At 39.6% G+C, this 20,857-nt stretch overlaps 1 protein-coding gene across 7 annotated transcripts in view; it reads left to right on the plus strand.

Annotated features, from left to right (window-relative positions):
* The window catches only part of LOC120729977 (pleckstrin homology domain-containing family A member 5-like), an 88,034-nt gene that overhangs the window by 45,522 nt on the left and 21,655 nt on the right, over positions 1-20,857 (plus strand). For 5 of the 7 annotated variants that reach the window (XM_040026019.1, XM_040026020.1, XM_040026021.1 and 2 more), the window contains exons 4-9: positions 5,528-5,611; positions 14,481-14,601; positions 14,745-14,849; positions 16,725-16,797; positions 18,507-18,607; positions 19,901-20,016. In XM_040026019.1, the coding sequence (XP_039881953.1) occupies positions 5,528-5,611; positions 14,481-14,601; positions 14,745-14,849; positions 16,725-16,797; positions 18,507-18,607; positions 19,901-20,016 (600 nt within the window). The other 2 variants (XM_040026027.1, XM_040026026.1) reach the window with 2 other exon arrangements.

The raw sequence follows: 20,857 nt of genomic DNA on the forward strand, positions 1-20,857 counted from the left end.
TTTAATCTGGACCGTATTGACCACAGACCACATCCTGCAGAACATGTGTGACTATTTTAAATGTTGTTGCAAACTAAAATTAGCTGGATGAGGTGGAAAACATATTTACTCACAGTTAGGTCACAGTAAAAGTAGATTTTTTTTATTTTTTTTTATTTTTTTTTTGTTAAAACAATGACTGCCATCAACATTCATTAAGGATTAAGGTTTAGTGATATTTTTTGGAAGGCCCTCATGTTGTTTACAACAAGGAAATCGAGCCACATTTCTTGCCAGTAATTGTTCTGTAGTGTGTTCCTGTCATGGATGAATTTAGCTCCCAGTGCCATATGGATACAGCAAAATTGATTTTGAGGAAATTTTTCTCACTATTGTCAAGGCTGTCAATCATGTTGTGAATGTTTCTCTTGCATAGCTTGAATAGATGGAAAGGGTAGCTCCTTTGTAGGTTGCTTTAAAAAAGGACCTTCCTTTTTTAAAAAGGTCAGAAAAAGTATATTGTATCATCATACCTTTTTTGGCCTGCATACAGGCACAGATGGTTGTGATGGGAATGTTTAGGATCTTCTCAAATTACTTCTGTCCAAAAAGGTGTGCTATACAGACACTGACCTCTGACTTGTGTCAGCTTTCCCATCTCTATAAACCTCTGTGAGAGCAACCCTTTCATGTAAGGGTACATAGTTTGTATCCTTAAATGAAAGAGCCCTAGTCAGGTTCATTTTGAGCGTGGTACTTCAGCTATCTTTGAAACTTTAATTTATATCAATATGTTCCAGAATATTAAGATCCACCAGGTCACTGGTGGAACACCTAGGGTTGGGGTTAGGGTTAATCAACATCCACCACTTGTTTTTTCAGAGTTTTCACCCATAAGGGAAAAAACAGAAAAGCTTTAAACCACAAAAATCTAATATCAACATGAATGTATGGGGCTTCATTTGAAAGGCACCATCTCTTAGGTTTTTTGTTTGTTTGTTATTGGACGACAGCCTTAACACCCTACCAGGGGTGTCCAACTCCAGGCCCCGAGGGCCAGTGTCCTGCAGGTTGTCTACAGCTGATTTAAATGGCTAAATTACCTCCTCAACATGTCTTGAAGTTCTCCAGAGGCCTGGTAATGAACTAAACATTTAATTCAGGTGTGTTGACCCAGGGTGAGATCTAAAACCTGCAGGACACCAGCCTTTGAGGCCTGGAGTTGGACACCCCTGCCCTTGACATTTCAGTGGTAACCTGGTGGATGTCAGCAGGGTGTGGTATGTGTTTAAGGGTCAGCACTTGTGCCGCTCTAACAGCCTTGTAGCTTGTCAACTCTCAAGAATACTTCAATAGTTTAATATTTCTTTTAATAGAGGTAATATATTTCTTTTTCAGATTCAGGTGGATTAATTACAGACATGTAAATACACTGCCCTAATTAAATTAAGTTCATCTGTCTTTTTGGATTAAGTGCATTTCCCATAAATAATTTTTGATAATTTTGTTTTTAATCCAGGTTTCAGTGTTAAGTTTCTAATTTTATTATATTTCCTCCTCATGTACCTGTTTAACATTTCTTACTACACACAGAATGAGATTGTGACGGGAGTCACTGGAGCTTGATTATTTTAGCAAAGACTGTGTAGGGGTCCTCTCTATGTAGAGTTGCCTCACATCCTTGGTTTGGTCTCCAGACTACTGGGAACTGTCTGGTGTCTTTTGGCTGCTACAGCAGATGTTTGACTCCTTTTTGTTTGTCCATTTTTTATTTTTTTTTTTGCCAGTTTCATTGCGCAACTAATGTATAATTGACTTCTTTGAGCTGTGTGTCGAGCAAGCCCCTACTTTACTGTACCATCTTTCAGAACCTCCGGGATTTTACCACCCAGACTGCCAAACCAAAACAATGAGCTGAAAGAAGCTGAAAAGTTGTAAATAGGGTGCTGGTTTCAAATCAAATCAAATCAAATCAAATCACTTTTATTGTCACATCACATGTGCAGGTACATTGGTACAGCACATGTGAGTGAAATTCTTGTGTGCGAGCTTCACAAGCAACAGAGTTGTGCAAAATACAATAGTGGTTTGGGAGTGGGATTGGCAGTCTGAGCAATCTTTTAACACTAAACAGTCTTTTTGTGTTTTCATTCGGTGCGTTTTTGTTTTACTGCATAATTATTGCACTCAAAGAAGTGTATCTTGACACATACAAAGTTCTTTATGATGCATTCACCCAAAAAGTGTAGGTTAATGCATACTAACAAGGTAAAATAATGCTCTAAGATCTTTACCTTACAATATGAATGGCTTTGACATTGTTATTCTTGTGAATTGTTCTCATATAAAATGTATTTAATTGCACTGAAACAGCAAGTTTTAGTGTCTTCCTGCAGCATTAAAAGAGTTTCCCGCTGCTATGTATGTGTGTTTGTGTTTATTGCAAACATCCTCAGATGTGGGAGGTAATGGATGTTGTCGTTGCCCTAGAGCCCCACTACAGATTGACCGCATGTATGCATTTTGTGTAGCTTACTGTGCATTTGCTGTACAAGCCAGCACAAGCAGCACTTTTGGAGAAATTCTCAGCTGTACCTGCACCACAAATAGAGGAACTTAGCAGTAAGAAAACACTACGTGGTGATCAGGGCTTTAAAATGTTGCAATTGTATATTATTGTTATTAATAACCCTTTTCCTTGAATGGTGGCCTGCCAGCATTTGAATGGCTTAACTTTGATGGGAATTTTACATAGTTTAAAGTGAATAAAGAAAGACTGCTTTAGTGAAAATGCATTACTGTTTTTGTTGTGTACTGTTGCTTGCCTAATGCAGCATAGCACATGCAGAAATCGCAGTTGTATGATGGGCCACTGTAAGGAAGTCACTTCGTCAGGAGCTCTGAAGAAGTTTTTGGCAAATTGACGGTGACCCTTCCTTAATGCTCTCATCTCCCAGATTAGAGTTGACAATGATACAGCTCTGATCCTTGATGAACGAAGGCCAACTGCAGGTGAATGTAGCTGAATTTGGTTTGGGTGATTTTTAGCTGGGAGCAGAACCTCTGGCCTAATTCTACCACCATTTTACAATTGAGTGCTGTGCCTAGCTATGCCCATTGTCTGCTCTTTATGTGGTGAGTCTGGCTTGACCCATGCCGTCCTGGATGATTGCTCTCCAGAAATGTACTGGCCTAGACTGACAGTACGACCAGGACGGGATGTTTTCGGGTTATTGGAGTTTGGTAGAACAAGCGTGGGGAGTTTTCTCTCTGCCATTGATAGAGTTTTTGGGAGATGACAGGGCATCTGAACTGACAGCGGTCATAGTCAGTATCCAAACTTAGAAATGTGAAAAAATGTGATTGATTGGAGCTGATTCTGTAGTAGAAATCATTATTGGGACTGTTGTGCAAAGGAATGTTCTTTTTTGTGTTCCACTATTTTGTGTATCTATACTTTTTCTCTCTCTGGTATTTGTAGCCAACCTATGCAGACCAGCATAGGCATGTGTGAGGGATGCCAAAGAAATATGGTGCCGCTGGCTTGCCCAAAGACCGCACAGAGTGCTCTGCTGCCAACAGAGCCTCCAGTAATTATAGACCAGGGCTGTGGATACTGTTGCTCTTCAGGCTAAAATGAAACTAAACCCCGTATTTTATACTTGGTATTTGGTCGTTTCTTCAGTGTTTAAATGCTGTGTTATTTTTGGGCTGTAGCTTGAGTCTCTTGTGTTTATAGTACAGCCTGACTGAGTTAAAGTATAGAATAACTATCCAGAACATAAAGGCAGGAGTAGCTTTGATGCCTTTGTTGACATTGCAAGCCATATGTTTTGTTAAGTCTCCATTTTTGTTATTATGTTGATTAAGATATGTATAAAATACTCAGTTGCACCCCATCTCTGTATCAGTCACTAAATAACTATCAGTTTCTATTTCTAAATTGCAGGTTATGTGGTAGGAAGCTAAATTGTATGTTGATGTTAAATTTACAGTCTTGGCAGTATTCCACCGACACTGTTAAAGCAACAAATGATTAACATGAGTGACACTAAAGCCCATCAGTGAGCTTCCTCACCCCGAGGCCATTCACACTGACCGCTGGCTCCTTTACCAGTACGCTGCTGTTCTTCAAGGACTGTGAGGTCGCTGTCCTGGTGTTCTAATTATGTCAGGGTGGAACTGACTGCAGGCCGCTCTAATTGGCCAACAGGATAGTGGCATCATTTGTTCCTCTGTTATTAGGTTTTGAGTGTATGTTAGCACAACAGCCTGCTGGAACCCTTTTTTAATGATCATTTTCATGATTTCTTCAAATGGGCTTTCAAATGATTTTGGATGTACCAAATATCCTCTATTTTATAAATTATAAGAGGAAAAACTGACATGTTTAAACTTAAATATATACATTTTTTGTTTGTTTTTGTTTAAGAGAACTACTGCCATACTTTTTATTTAAACGCCTCTTCTCTCCCAAGCCCATCCCAAGAAGACATGCCATAAGAATTTTTGCCCCTATTGAGCAGCCATAGTACCTAGAGTACCTATTCTGGTGAACTGACACAATGTGTGTCAAGTTAGGGCAGTTTCCACTATCTCTTCTAGTTGATTTTTATGGAATTATAATATGTATGAAGTTAACGGTCTACTGAGCAGGCTCAGAAGCAGTGCTCACAAATGCCAGGTCTACATTCTTCTCATTAAAGAAGAAGTCTTTAATCCTCGAAACTAGTTCGATTGAAATGCCTCCAAGCTGCTGCCGCTTTGCTGTTAGCTTGCAAGCTTTCCATGCAATGTTAGCTCTCCTGCTAGCAACCAGTGGACTACTGCCATTTACAACTCAATTGATTGGGTTGGCTGTTGGTCAGCACATTGTCAGTGATTTTGTGTCAAGATGGGACTGATGTGTCATGATGGGGGGCTTGAGAGAAGGTCTATTATTAGTGTGCTGAGAATTACTAGCAGTAATAGGAATGGCTTTTTTTTTTTTTTTTGAGGGAGGGGTGTAGTAAGACTATAGTTTTAAAGATTGAACTCAACAATTAAAGACAGTAGATTATTTAAGGAGGTATAAGTTGACAAGAAATTACACATAAGGCTCTAAAGTTTGATATATGCTTAGTTTTATACAGAATTGTTATCGACTTTTACATTTTTCCTTTAATACAGTAGTTTTGTTTCCATGGCAATGTGTTATCAGTCCCAACACCTACAAATTTTCTGGCTTAAACTCTGTCATTTCAAGTGTGGTCAGTTTCTTAATTGGTGTGGCTTACTACTACTACCGCACTGTGTATGCAATTTTCGTTACCATACACAATATCAATTGTTTGATTCTCTTATGTTTTGCTAGTAAAAGTTTCAAATAAAAGCAAAAATTTAAATTTTTCTGAAATTCTTCTGTGTCTAAGCTGTTAAGCAGCATGTCTATTAGATATTTTTAAAAGTAGGTATAAATGGAGAGATCTATTATTGACAGACTTATTTTTTGACCAAAGCAATGCTCAGTATTTTTTTTTTTCTTCTTCCCTGTCCTCCTCCTCGTTAGCCACAATGAACGGAAGGTGACCTGCAAGCATCCTGTGTCAGGCTTACCCTCGCAAGACAACTGCATCTTTGTCATCAACGAACAGTAAGTCTCTTGTTTTTTTCTTTTCTTTCTCTCAGAATGCCACTGTGCAGCATTTTTAGCACTACAGTATGCTGTTGAAACTCCTCATGTGTAGGCAACATTGCATAAGTTGTTGCCGTGCCATCATCTATTTGCAGTTCTGCCCTTTGAATTCAAAGCCTCTATTCAATGCATCCTCAGTTATGCGGTTTCATAAAGAAATTTCTCAGCAGTAAGAAGGAAAGTTCTGTTAAGAAAAAAAAAAAAAATTTGTAGGTAACTTTTCATATTTCAAAGACTTAAATTTTAGTGCTGGTGCTAAGGCCCCAGAGTGAAAACCATTATTATTTCAGGCATTAATCAAATAGTGGAAAATGTGATTTATCACATTTTGGCCCTTGTTTTGACCTGGAGAGAAGTTCATGTCCTTTTCAAATACAGTACAGGGTCAACTGTGTGACGTCCATGTGATCATCTACACTGCTTTCAGTCATCAAATTTTTGCCCACATGACTGAATCAGATGTCAGTCATCTCAAGCTTTTACTTTCAGGAGATCAACACTATGACTCTGTCCAGTATTTTCATTACCATCCTCTAACTTCATAACCTTCCTGATTGACTGTTTAAGTCCGCAGCATGTCGAAAGTGAGGACAAATATCTGTCTGCTCCACTGCCCTCCTTAACTAGTTCCCATTCTGATTTACTTCAGTCTGTAAGATTGCTAAATATACACAGCTTACATCACAGCCCACAACGCTTTCATGGTTTACCCTAGCCATCATAGCTTAATGCTGCGTAGCATGTTTCAGCTCTGCTCAGTTTCTAAGTTCGATTTTAAACCCCATTCATTGTAGATCTCCTCCACTAGATTGTTCCACTAAAATCATGCCATCACAACTGGTGTCACTTATTTTAGCACCGAATACTGATTGAAACACGTTCTGCTCCAAGACGTATAATTTCACTCTCAAGTGGTTCGGCAGTAAAGAAGAAATCCCCCAGTCGTTCTTTATGAGTACCAGTTTCAGCTTTTTCCAATATGTGGGTTAGAAAGTTTTTTGTTTTTTTTTCCAGAGCATGCTGTAGTGACCTATTTGTCTCTCTAAAATCTTCTGAGCAGCACTTTTCTTCGGTATAGATTGAATAATCAGGGAAAAAAAAGTTTGTGAAGAAGCTTGTTGTACCAGAACTGTGACACTGCACTCGCTTGACACATTCCTCTCTCCACTGTGTTGCTCACACATTTCTGCCGCTTTTCACGCTAAGAAGCACAACATGTCAGTGCTAGATAATATCTAATTTAGCAATTTGAGTTTTATCATTTACAGAATCTGCAAAAAAAAAGGAGAAAAAAGAACGTACATCGGGTCCAGTTAGCGAAGGCAACACAGAAAAGCGGTAAACCTACATGACTCACAATTCGAAGTTTATTACAGAGCATTTCATCCAACAGTTGGCTCTGTTTTAGTAAAAATAGTACAAGGCCAAAATCTGCACTGTGGACGAGTAATAAAAGGCAAAGACGGATTTAAGCTGCCACAGGGATAAAGAGGCCTTGCTGAAAATCTCCGCTTAATCTGCTCTGCACTTTAAATGCACTCAAAACACAAATCTTTGCCTCAGTTTGGCATTATAATCAGTCTAGTATAACATAAAGCCTGCCTCAGCCCACCTTAAGATGGAATAAAAAGTGAGTAATTCAGGTAAAGGAAGCTTAGATTAGATTTGAGTTAATGGATTGGAGAAGACAAGCAGCCATGTTTACTTTGAGTCCCTATTTGTGTCCCATTAGGGTAGATATAGCAATGATATGTGAAGCTTTATTATGAACACTTAAACTGCAGTAAGTTACAGGATCTTCTTTCCCTTAAACAACTCTCAAAAAAGAGCTCTGCTGCTGGAAAGAGGTACAAATAATAAACTGCAGATTTATGTAACAAAACAAATGTCAGTTAGTTACATCATTTTCAATTATTTTTGTAGCTTTGCCAGATAATGGGGTGCTTCTCTGGATCACTGGTTGAGCAACTGATCCATGTGCCAAAAGGCTACTGCAGAGGCCCGGGTTTAGCTCCACTCCAACCTGTCCCTACGTGTTACCTTTTAACTTTCTCTCTTTTTCACTTGTCCCTTGTAATTTCCCTCATAATCGCTTGATCCATTGACCGCTCATACTGAGGCTCATATTGAGGCTGCTGGCTTGTGGATGGCCCTGAGCGCTGGATAGTGTTAGCTGTTTTTTCTTTGTTAGTGTCTTTAAAATGTTCACGTTGAGCCGGGTTAGGGTGATTTAAATGTCTCATTAGGTTTGTCATTAGAATTGTTTTTCCACCGGTCTCCCTGTGGTTTACTTTGCTGAACTCTGGGTCTTCAGTCACAGTGAAGAGCTCCCACGATAATGACATGTTAGCATGTGGCCGTGAGTGTGTACAGGATCTGCACATGAATAAAATAGATCAGCTGGCAATCAGACATGAGAGGCTGACCGGCTGGTCACCAGTTCAGGCTGTGCACACTGAAAATCAACCATTTCCAGTCTCTGGCTGGTCAATTGCTACACTTTTAACAGGAAATTCTAATAATACTGTAATTATACCGCTTTGTTCTGGAACGCTGTCACTTATCAAGAGACTGATTTCACATTCTGAAAAGTATTAACAAAACAAAGCTGCTCTTTATGTTAACATAGCCAAGAACAGTAACCAGGAACTGTTTCCCTTTCTTTATTTCTCTATTTCTTTAGTTATTGTGAGTTTCACTTCAAGGTTCAGTTTGTAGTCTTCAGTTACATAAATGTGTGACAGGAACACATGACACTGTCACTGCTACATTGCTACGCAGGGTATAATTAAAGCTATTATTTGCACATTAGTGTTCTCAAACTGCTATAATATTCATTAAGAGGCTGTATCACTCATGTGTCATACATACAGCTGTGGTGCGATGTGCGAAGTTACCACTAAAGTGCTGTATGTGCCATGTGACTTTACCCATATCTGTCATTGTCAGCTTCACCATTCTGTTATACTGTGTAAATGTTTTCCTGTTTTTAGTGTTCTGCATGATCATGTGCAGGCTAACAGGAGGTATTTGTTTACAGCAACTCACATGTAAAAATGTTGACCAAAACGCAGTCTCACCACGTGTTCAGTGTGTCAGCTGTTTCACAGTGCAGTTTACTGCATACCGCACTAGCTGTTCATTTAAAATGTATGTGTTCATTAGAGTGTTAGGGACAATGTTAAAAACAGGGCTGTTTTACTGTAGTGTTGGGTTGATTTTTCTTATTAGAGGTTGTCCTTTAGCTAAATTTGCTACTTTAATAATTTTAATTTTCAGCTTACTTGTCACTAGGGCTGCCACGATTAGTCAACTAGTCACGATTATGTCGACTATCAAAATCGTCAACAACTAATTTAATAGTCGACGCGTTGTTTGAAGCTTTCTAAGATCCCAAAAGACGCAGGAATAAGTAGTAGGATTTAAGAGTGTAATAACGGACTGAAACAGGAGATGGCAGCACTGCATGTACAAGGATGCCAGCTTCTGTTAAACCCCGAAGAAGAAGCAGTGTCCCAGAATTCATAGCGCGGCCCTGCTCAGTTTCCAACAATGGCGGCAGCTAGTTAGTTTTAATATTACTCTTATTATTCTTTCTGGGGCACAAAATAAACGTTTAACATGTTTTCAGGCGAGAATGTAGCTGTGTAAACCTCAAATATCTGCTCAGTTTATCAAGACACCACATATTTTCAAAAGCGCTCTGACGTTTTCGGAGACGTCTGTTACCCACCAGCTCGATAGCGAGCCGGGGTTCAAGGCTCACTAGAGCCGGCGAGAACACCGGACTCCCGGTAAATCGTTTTCAAACCCACCGCCGTCTTTCACTACTCAGGTTAAACATGATATATGAGTCACTTAGATAACTTAAAACTGTTATTGTTTGGCTTTTTTCAGTATTTTATTTGTTCCTGAGTAAATCGGTTTGGCTGAGATTTAAAGTTATAGTTTTTACACAGCTGAGTAAACGTCAAGCAGACAACTGATTATCAGAAGTGTGAGATGCTCGAGAATTTACTCCGGTGTCCCGTTATATTTTAGATAGCAAGGAGCAGACAGCTGAGTTTATTAAACTTCACCGAAACAATCTGCAAATGTCATTACAATTTAATAAACTATCATCTTGTCTTTATTTTTAGTTAGCACCTTAAACACTTAAAGCTGTAAGCTAATGATAGTCATATAAGAGCAGATGCATGCTGGTTCAATAAGCTGTACGTTTTACGTCCAATGGATGCATGATCTGATTAGTCGACTAATCAAAATAATCGTTTGTGGCAGCCCTACTTGTCACTATCTTGATACATAATGACATGATGCAAAATGAGATGAGATAAACGTTTCCTGACCGAGTAGTATTTGAGCAAGTGTTACCTGATTAAAGTAGTCCTCAAAACCCAATCTCAACAAATTTGTTTTCCCTCTGTTTTGTGGTGTAAAATGTGGAAATGTGTCTCTCAAGCGCAGCTGGATGAATGCACAGTTTCTTTTAATGTAAAACAACTTAAATGTGTTTGTCTGTTAATATTTGTCGTTGTTGCGCACTAACAATAGACTCTGCAATATACTTGTACTACAAAATCCCATGATGTGTATCTAACTGTCTGAAACATTTCTTTTGTTCAACTAAACTTTATGAACAGACCCCAGGGAGATCATTACTAACATTTCCTGAGCTAAAGTCAAGCTGCACATCCTTTATAAAAGCTGAGCTGTCAGACAAATCATCTTTTGTACCACTGACTCTTCTTTGTTGAAAGCATACTGGGTTTTTTTTAAGTCTGTGGACCAATATAATTGGCCAATATTAGCCTTTTGCCAATCCATCTGTATTAGCATTTATTACAGCCGATTAACGAAAATGAAAACGTTAATGAAGAAATGGGAGAAAAACCCTTCAGCCATGTTATGAGTGGCACTTTGCAGCTTCCCTGCTGACAACACACCTGTTTTGAACACCACAGACTCTACTCTAGCTGCATAACTAAAAAATAGATAAAAAAGATGGATTTAAAAAAAAATGCATACTTTAATGTTAAGCATATTAAAATGGATTTGAAAAGGGCAAATTACAAAAGGTCGCTGCACTGCCCTATAAACCTCCAAAGTTCTTAAAAAGAACAAAGAATAAGAGTATGCAACATACTGTTCCCAGAGCAGTAAGTAAATAATGCCCAGAGAGTGAGCGCTCTTGTTTTATGAATGTTGTTACTGGTTAAGGCTCCACGGTTTCATATGTTATTAGTTCTGTAAGTAGGGTAATAATAATGTGGGTAATGTGGACCCACAGCAAAAAGGGGTTTAGTTGATCTCGGTTTAGAACCTTTAGTATCTGTAAATCTTTGGTGCACGATCCAGCTCTGTTCTGCTCTACACCAGTGGACCTAGTTACACTGTTACAGATCTGATTATGCTTCCCTTGTGTTCCAATCTTTTGTTCATTAAAAAGATAAAGGCGCAGTTCAGCAGCACACAAAGGTGTTTTAGAGCCGCCTTGTCTCTTTAGAAATGCTGTGTGGTCATTTTAAAATGCGCCCTCAGCCTCTCTGTTCAGTGTTTTTGTTTTTTTCCCCCCAGTGTGCTTAGAGTGCTAGGCTTCAGTGACAGTCTAATCCCTGCTCTTTCTGCACACACAGACCCCCACATTTACACAGACACAGAAAATCCATGCAAGGGGCAGCCTGTATCTGTCACTTTTAACACATACAAGTTTGTTGAATTGATGCAGCAACATCTATTTTGTTTGTCTACAATAATGGCTCTATTAGACAAAAGGTTGATTGCACAGTTCGCCTAATTTCAACTTTTACTCTGTGCGGAATATTTGAGAGTTCAACCTTAAGATCTGATGTTCAGTTCTCGGTCTCATTTGAGAGTGTTTAGTGTTGAAAACTATAATGACACTGGCGAAAACTAAAATGGAAAAACTGTTGCCGCGACATTGATCTTAAGACAGACTGGCACGCTGTACAGACCTTCCTTCCCGTAGGTAACAGAGCAGCTCGACATTGCTGAAAACAGAACGTCACATGGCCTTTTCAGCTTCACTTTTGGGTTCATTGACTTTGTTGTTGACATTGAGCTCTGGTGAACACAGCGGTGAGTGTTGCCCGTGGTATTTCACATTACAGTCATTTCCACTGTGGGCAGTGCTGTCAGGAGGCAAGCCCCATCCTAAACCAGACAACAGGAATTGAAAACAGACAGGCATTCAAAACAGCATGATAAGAGTATGAATAGTGGCATATAAGCCATGTGGGTATTATTGTATCATTTTACACGAAATAAACGAAAGTTAAACAAAATATAGGAATGTGTTGGTTTTCATTGTGTGTGCACATGTATGTGTTTGTGATGTTTTGACTCTAAATAACTGTGAAATAATTACTGGTGAGGCCCTGGGAACACTGCTCAATTCATTGGCCGAGTATTGATATCAGCTGATATTAGCTGAACATCCTGTGTGTAACACTTTGAAGGCTGATGCCGGTGTATTTGCAAATAAGATGGCATTTACTGATGGCAGTGGATGATATATATCTGATGTGTCACATCAACTTTGCACAGGCTAAATGTTCAAAGTGTGGTAAAGAGCTGAAAGGGATGGATGCAGCTCAGGTGGTTGAATAGATTGTCCAGCAGATCGGAAGGTCAGTGGGTTGCTCCTCGGCTCCTCCAGTTTATGTGTCAAACTAGCCTTGGGGAAGATGCTGAAACCCAAGTTGTCCCTGATGCGTCTATCGGCGTGTGTCTCTTTGTGAATGTTCGATAAGTGCTTTTTCGTGCAGATAAATCACCGTATGAATGGATGAATGAAGCTTGTAGTAGAAAGTGCTTTCACTGCAAAGGATTGAGTAGAAAGGGGCTATATAAGTGTCACACCATATGAGCTTTATGGCTTATAACTCTTTGTGATAGAGTATGAAATGGATTTTTACTCCCGAACCTTATTGTTGAGTTCTTTCTTTTAAATACTGGTTTCAGTGAAACGTTTCATAGTGATGCATCCTTAATTTTTAGGATGTTGATCAGAGAAGAACACTATTGATTATAGATTTATTTATTTTTTCATGTTGGTAAAGTACAAATGACTGGTGTTGGTTTGGTATTCTGCACATCTTCCGTACATGTTTCTAGTGTGATTAGGAATATCTTTTTTTGTGTGTGTGCGTGTGTTCAGTCACTTGTAAAAAGATCTGTAATGATTACGTGTTCCTTATTTTTCATATTAGATTCGATTTTTATGTTGTATTCTGTTTGCTTTTCCAATGAGCACTAAAATGTCCAAATAGAATATGTATTGTAGTGTGGGTGTTTTAGGTTGTCAGGGCTGTAATGCAAAGTAATTTCTCAATTTGTTTTTAATGTGCCTATAGTCGAAGGCCAGCTCTTACATTAAAGCTATCAAATTGACACATTTGTATCTTCTCGGTTTGATTGCATGCGGAATGATTATCACTTCCAAGCTAATTATCTGTAGCCGAGAGCCTAGACGTGTCGTGATGCCAAATAGAGCATCAAATAAAGCACTATATCTCTTACAGTGCAGTCATTTCACACGTTCCACCCTTCCCGACCTTTATTAGATGACAATTTGACTCACCATTGATTATGCTTTTAATAAGGATTTCATGAGTCAGTGGAAGTGCTCAAAACGTTTAGACCTCATTTTCAGAAGCAAATTTATTGGACTGAGAAGAAGGCAAATCTCAGTAGCTACTCACCCATCTGTAAAAGCGCCTTTTCTTTAGATAAATGAGTTAGTCACTTATCACTTATGTATGTGTATCCATATATCTAGTCACATACTTTCATATCTGAAATTATCAGAAGACATTAATAACATACTGCTGCTTTTTCTAACTAAGCTTTCCCGTCTAACTAACTACTGTACGTAGCTTTCCTCCTAAATGCCGGTAAGACCGGGTCGGTCTGTAATAGTCATTGTTTCGAGGGGTTTCCAGGTGACATCAGATCTGTCCCTTTGCTGCACGGGAATGAACATCCTGTGTGTGTCACGTATGGTCGTCCATCGTGATCCCCTTTTTGTGTTTGTGCACCTTGGGTATGACCGCATGGTTTGAACTGTTTCTAATTGAATGCTTATATTTTCTTGTTGCATTTCTAACAGACGGTTGCACTGAAAGATGGAACTTGGTGATAAAACATGATCTGGACTGTACAAATGTTATATTGTTGATCACATGGCTCGGTTAGATCGGGGAGTGTTTTTAATGCAGAGTCAGCAGTTTCAGCCCTTACGTGCAGCAGAATCACTGGATCTGTGGAGATATCACTGCTGCAGTATTTTTGATCCCCTTTGGTTTTCATGCCTTGTTCCCACTGGACCACAGCATTGTTCCTATCTTAGTGAATGTAGGACATCTCCGTGGGTCGTGTACTGCTTATTCACGTGGTGTTCTTTCATATGCCACAATTACTGATCCTGTTATGCTTTCCCTTTAAAAATAAGACAGATTTTGTCTTTTAAGAAACATCCTGACCCTGTTCACTGCTGCAGCTGCTGCTTCTGGATATGTCAGGCGCACTTTGCAGGACATTCACTTTAAGCTCTTAGAGAACTTAAAATGTATCAGCAGTGACAGGGTGGGAGTAATTGGTTTGATTCATAAGCCCATGTTGAGATCTCATTATAACAGAGCTTGAACTTCAGAGGACAGACAGGGAAACATATGATAAGGGCTGCCTGCTCATTTTCCTGCTCCTCTGAAGGTCACTGGAGATAAATATGTTGGATATAACACAGTGTCTATTTCTGATTAATGACTTGCTTGTCTGCTCTTGGCATGTTGTGTGTTTTGTTTAGATCTGCTTCCAAAGTGCCGGCGAATGAGAAGAAGGAACGACCAGTAAGCACCATGAGTGAGGCCTCTAACTACACGGGCGGCTCGGAGCAAGCTGCAAACCCCAGTAGCCCCGGAGGAAGGGTGAGTGACAGGGGGGCTTACGATTCATGCCTGTTATGTTAGAAAATAATGGGAAAAACAAGTGGATCACATTTTAATGGCTTAAAACATTTAGATGTTTCTTTTCCGTGTGTGTGTTGAGCTTAATTTGATTTAACTTGTAGCCCTCAAGACCTTCTAAAAAAATTCACAACTTTGGGAAACGATCCAACTCCATCAGGAGGAATCCCGGTGCCCCGGTTATCAAGAGAAACTGGCTGTATAAACAGGTGAGTAGGAGTGCACGGCTCCAGGTAATGTTTACTCCAGAAAATGCAATCAGAAATTTAAAGGACAGATCATACAATTTGTTTTCTTCGACGCATGTGTGTATCAATATTTTTAAACCACTGTGGTTATAACTGAAATGTATCAACGTGCGGATGGATTTTTGCAGAAACCTTTTTGGTTGTACCCTCACCTTTTGTCTTACACCACCCTGTTAACAATTTGTGTGAAAGTGCAAAATATCAATAAAGTTGATAAACATGGAAAAAATATGTTAAACAGCATGTTAGCATTATTAGTCCGAGCATGCTCACGTCAGGAGCTCCTCTGGTTTCTGCTGGATAGTATTATCTTTGGAGTCAGAGGCAAGGAAAAGCTTGGCTATACAAAGGTGATAATATAAAACAGTGTTGGGTCTGTTTCCATTTTTAACTGCAAGTGGTTATGCAGCAGCAGCAGTAGTCTTAAGATGAGCACAATCTGAGCATTTCTTTGTGCATCTCTGTTTTTGCTCATCCAGCAGGGCCACTGTATGAATGCAAACCTCCCTGGTTACTTACAGAAGAGTAAAAAGGGGCCAGACCGGACACCCTTGTGCATCCTAACTGGGAGTTTCATTTAGCTGTGATTGCAGGCACCCTGTGCAGTTTTGTGAGCACACGATGGGCTCCTTTGGTGCAGCTGCCAGCTGCTTTTTTCTTTGGAAACATCAATCAGGGTGACGTAGATCAAGCAAAAGACTCACAAATCTGCTAGCCTGAATAAAAGCTGGATTTGCACTTTTATTTCCCTGCCTCATTGAAAACTGGAAGCCATTGAAGTCCTTGGCTGAGGGGAAGCTGCAGTCCTTCGGTTGGTCCGCTGCTAGAACAAAGTGCCGCAGTGATTGATGTGATAGCGAAAGCCTCCAGAGAGCAAGATTCGACAGAACTTTTGATAAAGTTTATTTATTCTTCTGCTACTGACATTCAAAAAAAGGGGGGTTAAGACCTGGATTTAATTGAGGAAAGGTGGTGGACACAAGATCTTTAAAGCTTGTTACATTTCACATCTACCTCTTTTATGAACATACGGCGCAGCATCTGGTATTTTGAATCTCTCTTGATACTAATGTTTTAACCATTCTGGTTTGTGGAAGTGAATTTCCATTTCAAGTAAACTGCAGCCCACATGCCGTTTGACCATAATGACAGAGTTGTTAAGATCCCCCCTCCTGCTTTTGTCTCCTGGTGGAGGCTACGATTAAGGACTTTGCTCAAGTTTTCCATTAAAGTAAACCAGGGAGTTAATACCCTTTACTTCACCCTTCATCCTTTTCAGGCAGCAGCGTTAAAGGCTTTGAGCTGATACTGAAGAACAACTTAAGCAGAGGAAGTTTGTGTGTGTGTGTGTGTGTGTGTGTGTGTGTGTGTGTGTGTGTGTGTGTGTGTGTGTGTGTGTGTGTGTGTGTGTTGCATTGTCTTTGTTTCATGCCACAAATTAAGTTTTTCCATCTCAGGCCAAAAATAGCTAAATTTGAGAGTCCGAAATTTTGCAGTGCTGATCGGATGACTTCCATACCCCGTCTTCATTTAAGCAAGGGGTTATTTCATAATTTCCAAAGTTCAGAGAGGCATTTTGGATCACAAATGCAAAATGGTGACCTGTCTCAGCTGGAAACCTAGAAAGTCGTACACAATTATGTAATACAACAAAGAAGTGATTGGCTGTTAATCCTTAGAGATGATGTAGCAAACAATTGATCACATGGAAAGGATTGTATCATAGGACTACAGCATGTGCTGAATAAGATAAAAAAAGACAAAGATATTAGAAAAAAATCAAAGCCCCAAACATTTGTGGAGTTAATGTCCTCTATTGCTCTGGTGTCTTTTCAGGACAGTACAGGGATGAAGCTATGGAAGAAGAGGTGGTTTGTCCTTTCTGACCTCTGCCTCTTCTACTACAGAGGTGAGTTCAGTCCTGTCATCTAGCGGCACCGGTTTTCGATTAATAGTTCAAGTGCTTTTGTGATCTTCAACAACAAGCGATGCCTTTTCTCATCATTGTTATGTCTGAGTCCCTGTGATAAAGAACATGTCAGGACCAACTGAGGAGACTCATCAGGTGAAAAAGCTTGCAACATCACCTTTTTTTCCATCAAGCAAAGCCAGGTCCTTACGCAAGACCTGGATGCAGAGTTAAACGTTAAAGCATACTAATAGGATTCCACACTAATGTTAAGTCATGATGAAACAAGATGAAACAAGTTTATTGAATGATTCCTTTTTATGCAAGTCATGTCATCATTCATGCTTTTACACGATAGGAGTCTGAAAGTAGTGTTAGTAGTAGTTACACTCACTTACTGTAGTTTGCATTTTTGTAAAATGTGTGGACATTTCGATGCGATTTATCGATTTTATATAATCTATTATTGATTAAAATGTGATTTTAATGGCTGTTCTCTCATGCTGGACCAATCTTCACATCTAATTTTGACACATCTCTGTTTGGAGAATGTTTAAAGTGTAGCCCAAGTGTAAACTAGGTGTGCTGTTTGAAACTGTGAGAAAATACAAGCCTTACCTTTGTACAAGGCTGCACTTCCCAGTGCTGCCGCTTTATGCAGATGTAGTCGTCATTTCTGCTGATCAGGATGACATCCAGTCTGTGTTATTTCTGGTGTCTGCCATTCCCGTCGCCGTCTTTCCACCCACTGACTGACAAAAGCCGCGGACAGCGGCGGACCCAAAGGCTTTATCCAGATGGATATGATGAGAAACTGTATCCATCAGCAGAGAGTGGGCAGAGAGGTCGTGAACTCTGCTGCTTCATCTGAACACATCCGCTATCTGCTGTTGTAGTTATCACTCTATTTCTGCGCATCAGGATATCCCATGATGAGACTGCTCTGCTGAAGCCTCTGCCTGTTGTGTTTTTTTGAAAGAGGCAGTGGCAAAGAGCCCGGTTGGTTGCAGACAGGTGACGCTGTCAAAAATCCATCCGCCCCTCTTTTGAAAATCAGTTAAGCGAGGCAGGTCTCTAACATAACTTCTGAGCAAACAGCTCGACTTCTGATATGTTTGGGAATGTCCGGATTGATGTTACCATATATTTCCCTAAATATTACTCACAATGTTGAACTTTATTCATGATCAGCCTTATTCATTCCATCATCGCCAATATGTGTTAAAAGACTTTGACTCTAACATAATGGTTTTGAGTAACACACATGCAAACTTGCACATAAACCAGACAAAGTCCATGCCTATATGGGATTGCAGCAGTCACTGTTTTGTTTTCCTGCACTGTTTTGGGTAAGCAGTACAGTTTGCTTTTATGGAATTTGGAGAGTAAGCTACTCTGCTTAAACTTGGGACCCAATCTAATCCCCCCCCATGTGGAGTGTGCACAATTGTCAATGTGGAACCCTGTCTGTTAACTTAATGAGGATTAGAGCAGCCTAGCTGCATACAGCTCTGAATCAGTGCTCATCTTTTCCAGTGTTTTGACTTGGTATCCTATGTTTATCTGACCAAAACACTGCACAGTTTTTCCTTTCACAGTCCACTTGACTTGCGTCCTGTTTACAAATAACGCTTTAAGATAAGAGTTGACAATATAGTGTATATATATATTTAATATATATAGTACTGTGTTTTGTTTTTCCTCTGTAGATGAAAAAGAGGAGGGGATTCTCGGCAGTATCCTCCTGCCAAGCTTTCGTATATCCATGTTGTCTGTGGACGATCACATTACCAGAAAATATGCCTTCAAGGTCAGTGCATGTTTTCATTCCTGTCAGACTTTGTTAGGCTGCATATTTTATGGTTTATTACACTTAAAGAAGAAAAGACAGGAATTAGTTTTCTAGAGAAAATGGAAAAACTTGTAGATAAGGCCATAAAAAGAAATGTGCAAGTCTCACAGAAGGTACATTTGAAAACTGGTGCTGCAGTGGTTCTTATCGTGATCTCACAATATATGTATGTGTATTTTTAGACATGTTGAGCAGTTTCTAGGTTTTATTTCCTATTTAACACGTTGGTTGTTACTTCAGAAGTTTTGGTTGATTGACAAAGTGAGATGTTTAGTCGCTAATGCTAACAACTAAAGTATGTCTCATATTTCTACACTGACTACTGACAGCAGTGAGGTAGGACTACAGTACTATGATGCTATAAGTTGACTCGCAGGATTCAAGTTTCAGGGCAACGGACTTATAATATGAGATCACAGTGGTGTGTAAAGGATTTGACTGTGGGTTCTTCATAAACCCAAAGAGACAACAAAGTTGTCCTGCCAAGCACAGCCAAACACAGACGCCCAGGAGTCTGCTCAAGGTCTCTCCAACCACACAGCCCACTCCTTTTCCAACTTAGATTCAGGCTGGAAAAAAAACCCCAAAACAAGACTTAGAAAAGAGAAAAGCATGAAAGCAGGACACAAGCTCTTCAGTTCAGTGATTCACTCAGAAATGGGATGACCTTTTGACTGTATATTTTTCATTCTCAACTTTTCCTGTCTCTTGTTGTGGCCAAAGGTCATATCAGTAAGTGTGTTATTTCTAAAAATTATTGTGAAGCAATTAGAAAAATTATAGTCTTGTCTTTTTTTAAACATTGGAAAACTGCACATTGAGGTTGTTCACGAAGCATTATGTCTCTTCCTGTGTTTGTTTTAACAATATATTGGTTTGTTCACCACGAGGGAACCAAGAGACAACCGACCATGTGTCTGCCATACAATGCACTGAATGGTAAGTATTGTGGCAGATTTACTTCCCTAATCTAGCATGACTTAAGGATTTGATTTATTATCATTAACTGCAGAGAATATCTCACAAGTCAGCACCGATTGCCATTAGTTGCTAAAAAAAAAAAAGTGTGTGTGTGTGTGTGTGTGTGTGTGTGTGTGTGTGTGTGTGTGTGTGTATAAAATGCAATATTCTACCGTCCTGTTATTGTGAGGAAACCTTAAAAATCCTAGTCAACCAGTTTTTGTCTTCTCTCTTTCAGGTAACTGTGTGGATAACTCTTCCTGTCCTTGATCCCGTGTACTGTCAAAACAGGCGACACATCCCAACATGAGGACGTACTACTTTTGCACAGACACAGCCAAAGAGATGGAATCTTGGATGAAAATGATGACAGATGCTGCGCTCGTGCAGTCAGAGCCAGTCAAAAGGTTTGTAAGAGCTTTGACAATAAAGTCATGTTTGCTGAGTGGGTGTGTCATTTTTGAATTGCGAGCGCATGGGGGGGGGGTTTGAAAAAGCCATTTGAGGACAGTTCTTCAAACTAGTACTAACAGCTGTGCGTCACGTGGTTCATTTCTAGACTCTGATTTCTGTTTTTCTGTTTGTACTGGAAGAGAGTACTTTTAAATTCCCTGTTAAGTTCTTCGGCAACACTTCAACACCCACTTTTGACATCTCTGGTCTCTGGGTTTGTTGAAGAAGCTACGATGTTCTTTCATGTTATGTAACTGTTTCAAGCGCTAAAGTTTATTATGGAGTAACATACATAAGACTGTGGGTGCACTGTGAAGGCATGATGCAGGTGGTTTAAGGGATGATGTGCACAGCTGCGCTGGCTGATCAGGATCACTGACTCATCAGGGTTTTTGTTTCCTTCTTCTTTTTTAAACTATGTTAAATATCTGCCATTTGGCAGGCTGCCTGTCTAATGTCCTGCTTTTACATGGGCGAGCAGAAACGTAATGGTAACGAGCAGTGTAATTACACAGAGCAGTAGTGCCTGAAATCCTCTGAAAGTCTCTGCTAAATGAGACCGTGTGATGCTACTATAAGATTATGTTATATAACTACACATTGATCAAAACAAAAAGGTTCTGTAATTTCATCTTTTTTTTTAAATTTACTTCATCGTTTGTTTTGCAGTTGTGTAACTTGAATGCTCGCAGGGCTAAATGTGTGCTCTGCTTGGTTGGTGGAGGCACAGAAAGATGGAGAAGTCATTAAGTGACTAGTGCTGCTATTTGAAAGTATACAAGTGGAAACTCTGAA

This window comes from Simochromis diagramma, unplaced genomic scaffold (assembly GCF_900408965.1).
Source record: "Simochromis diagramma unplaced genomic scaffold, fSimDia1.1 OVJJ01000293.1, whole genome shotgun sequence".
NCBI lineage: Eukaryota > Metazoa > Chordata > Actinopteri > Cichliformes > Cichlidae > Simochromis > Simochromis diagramma.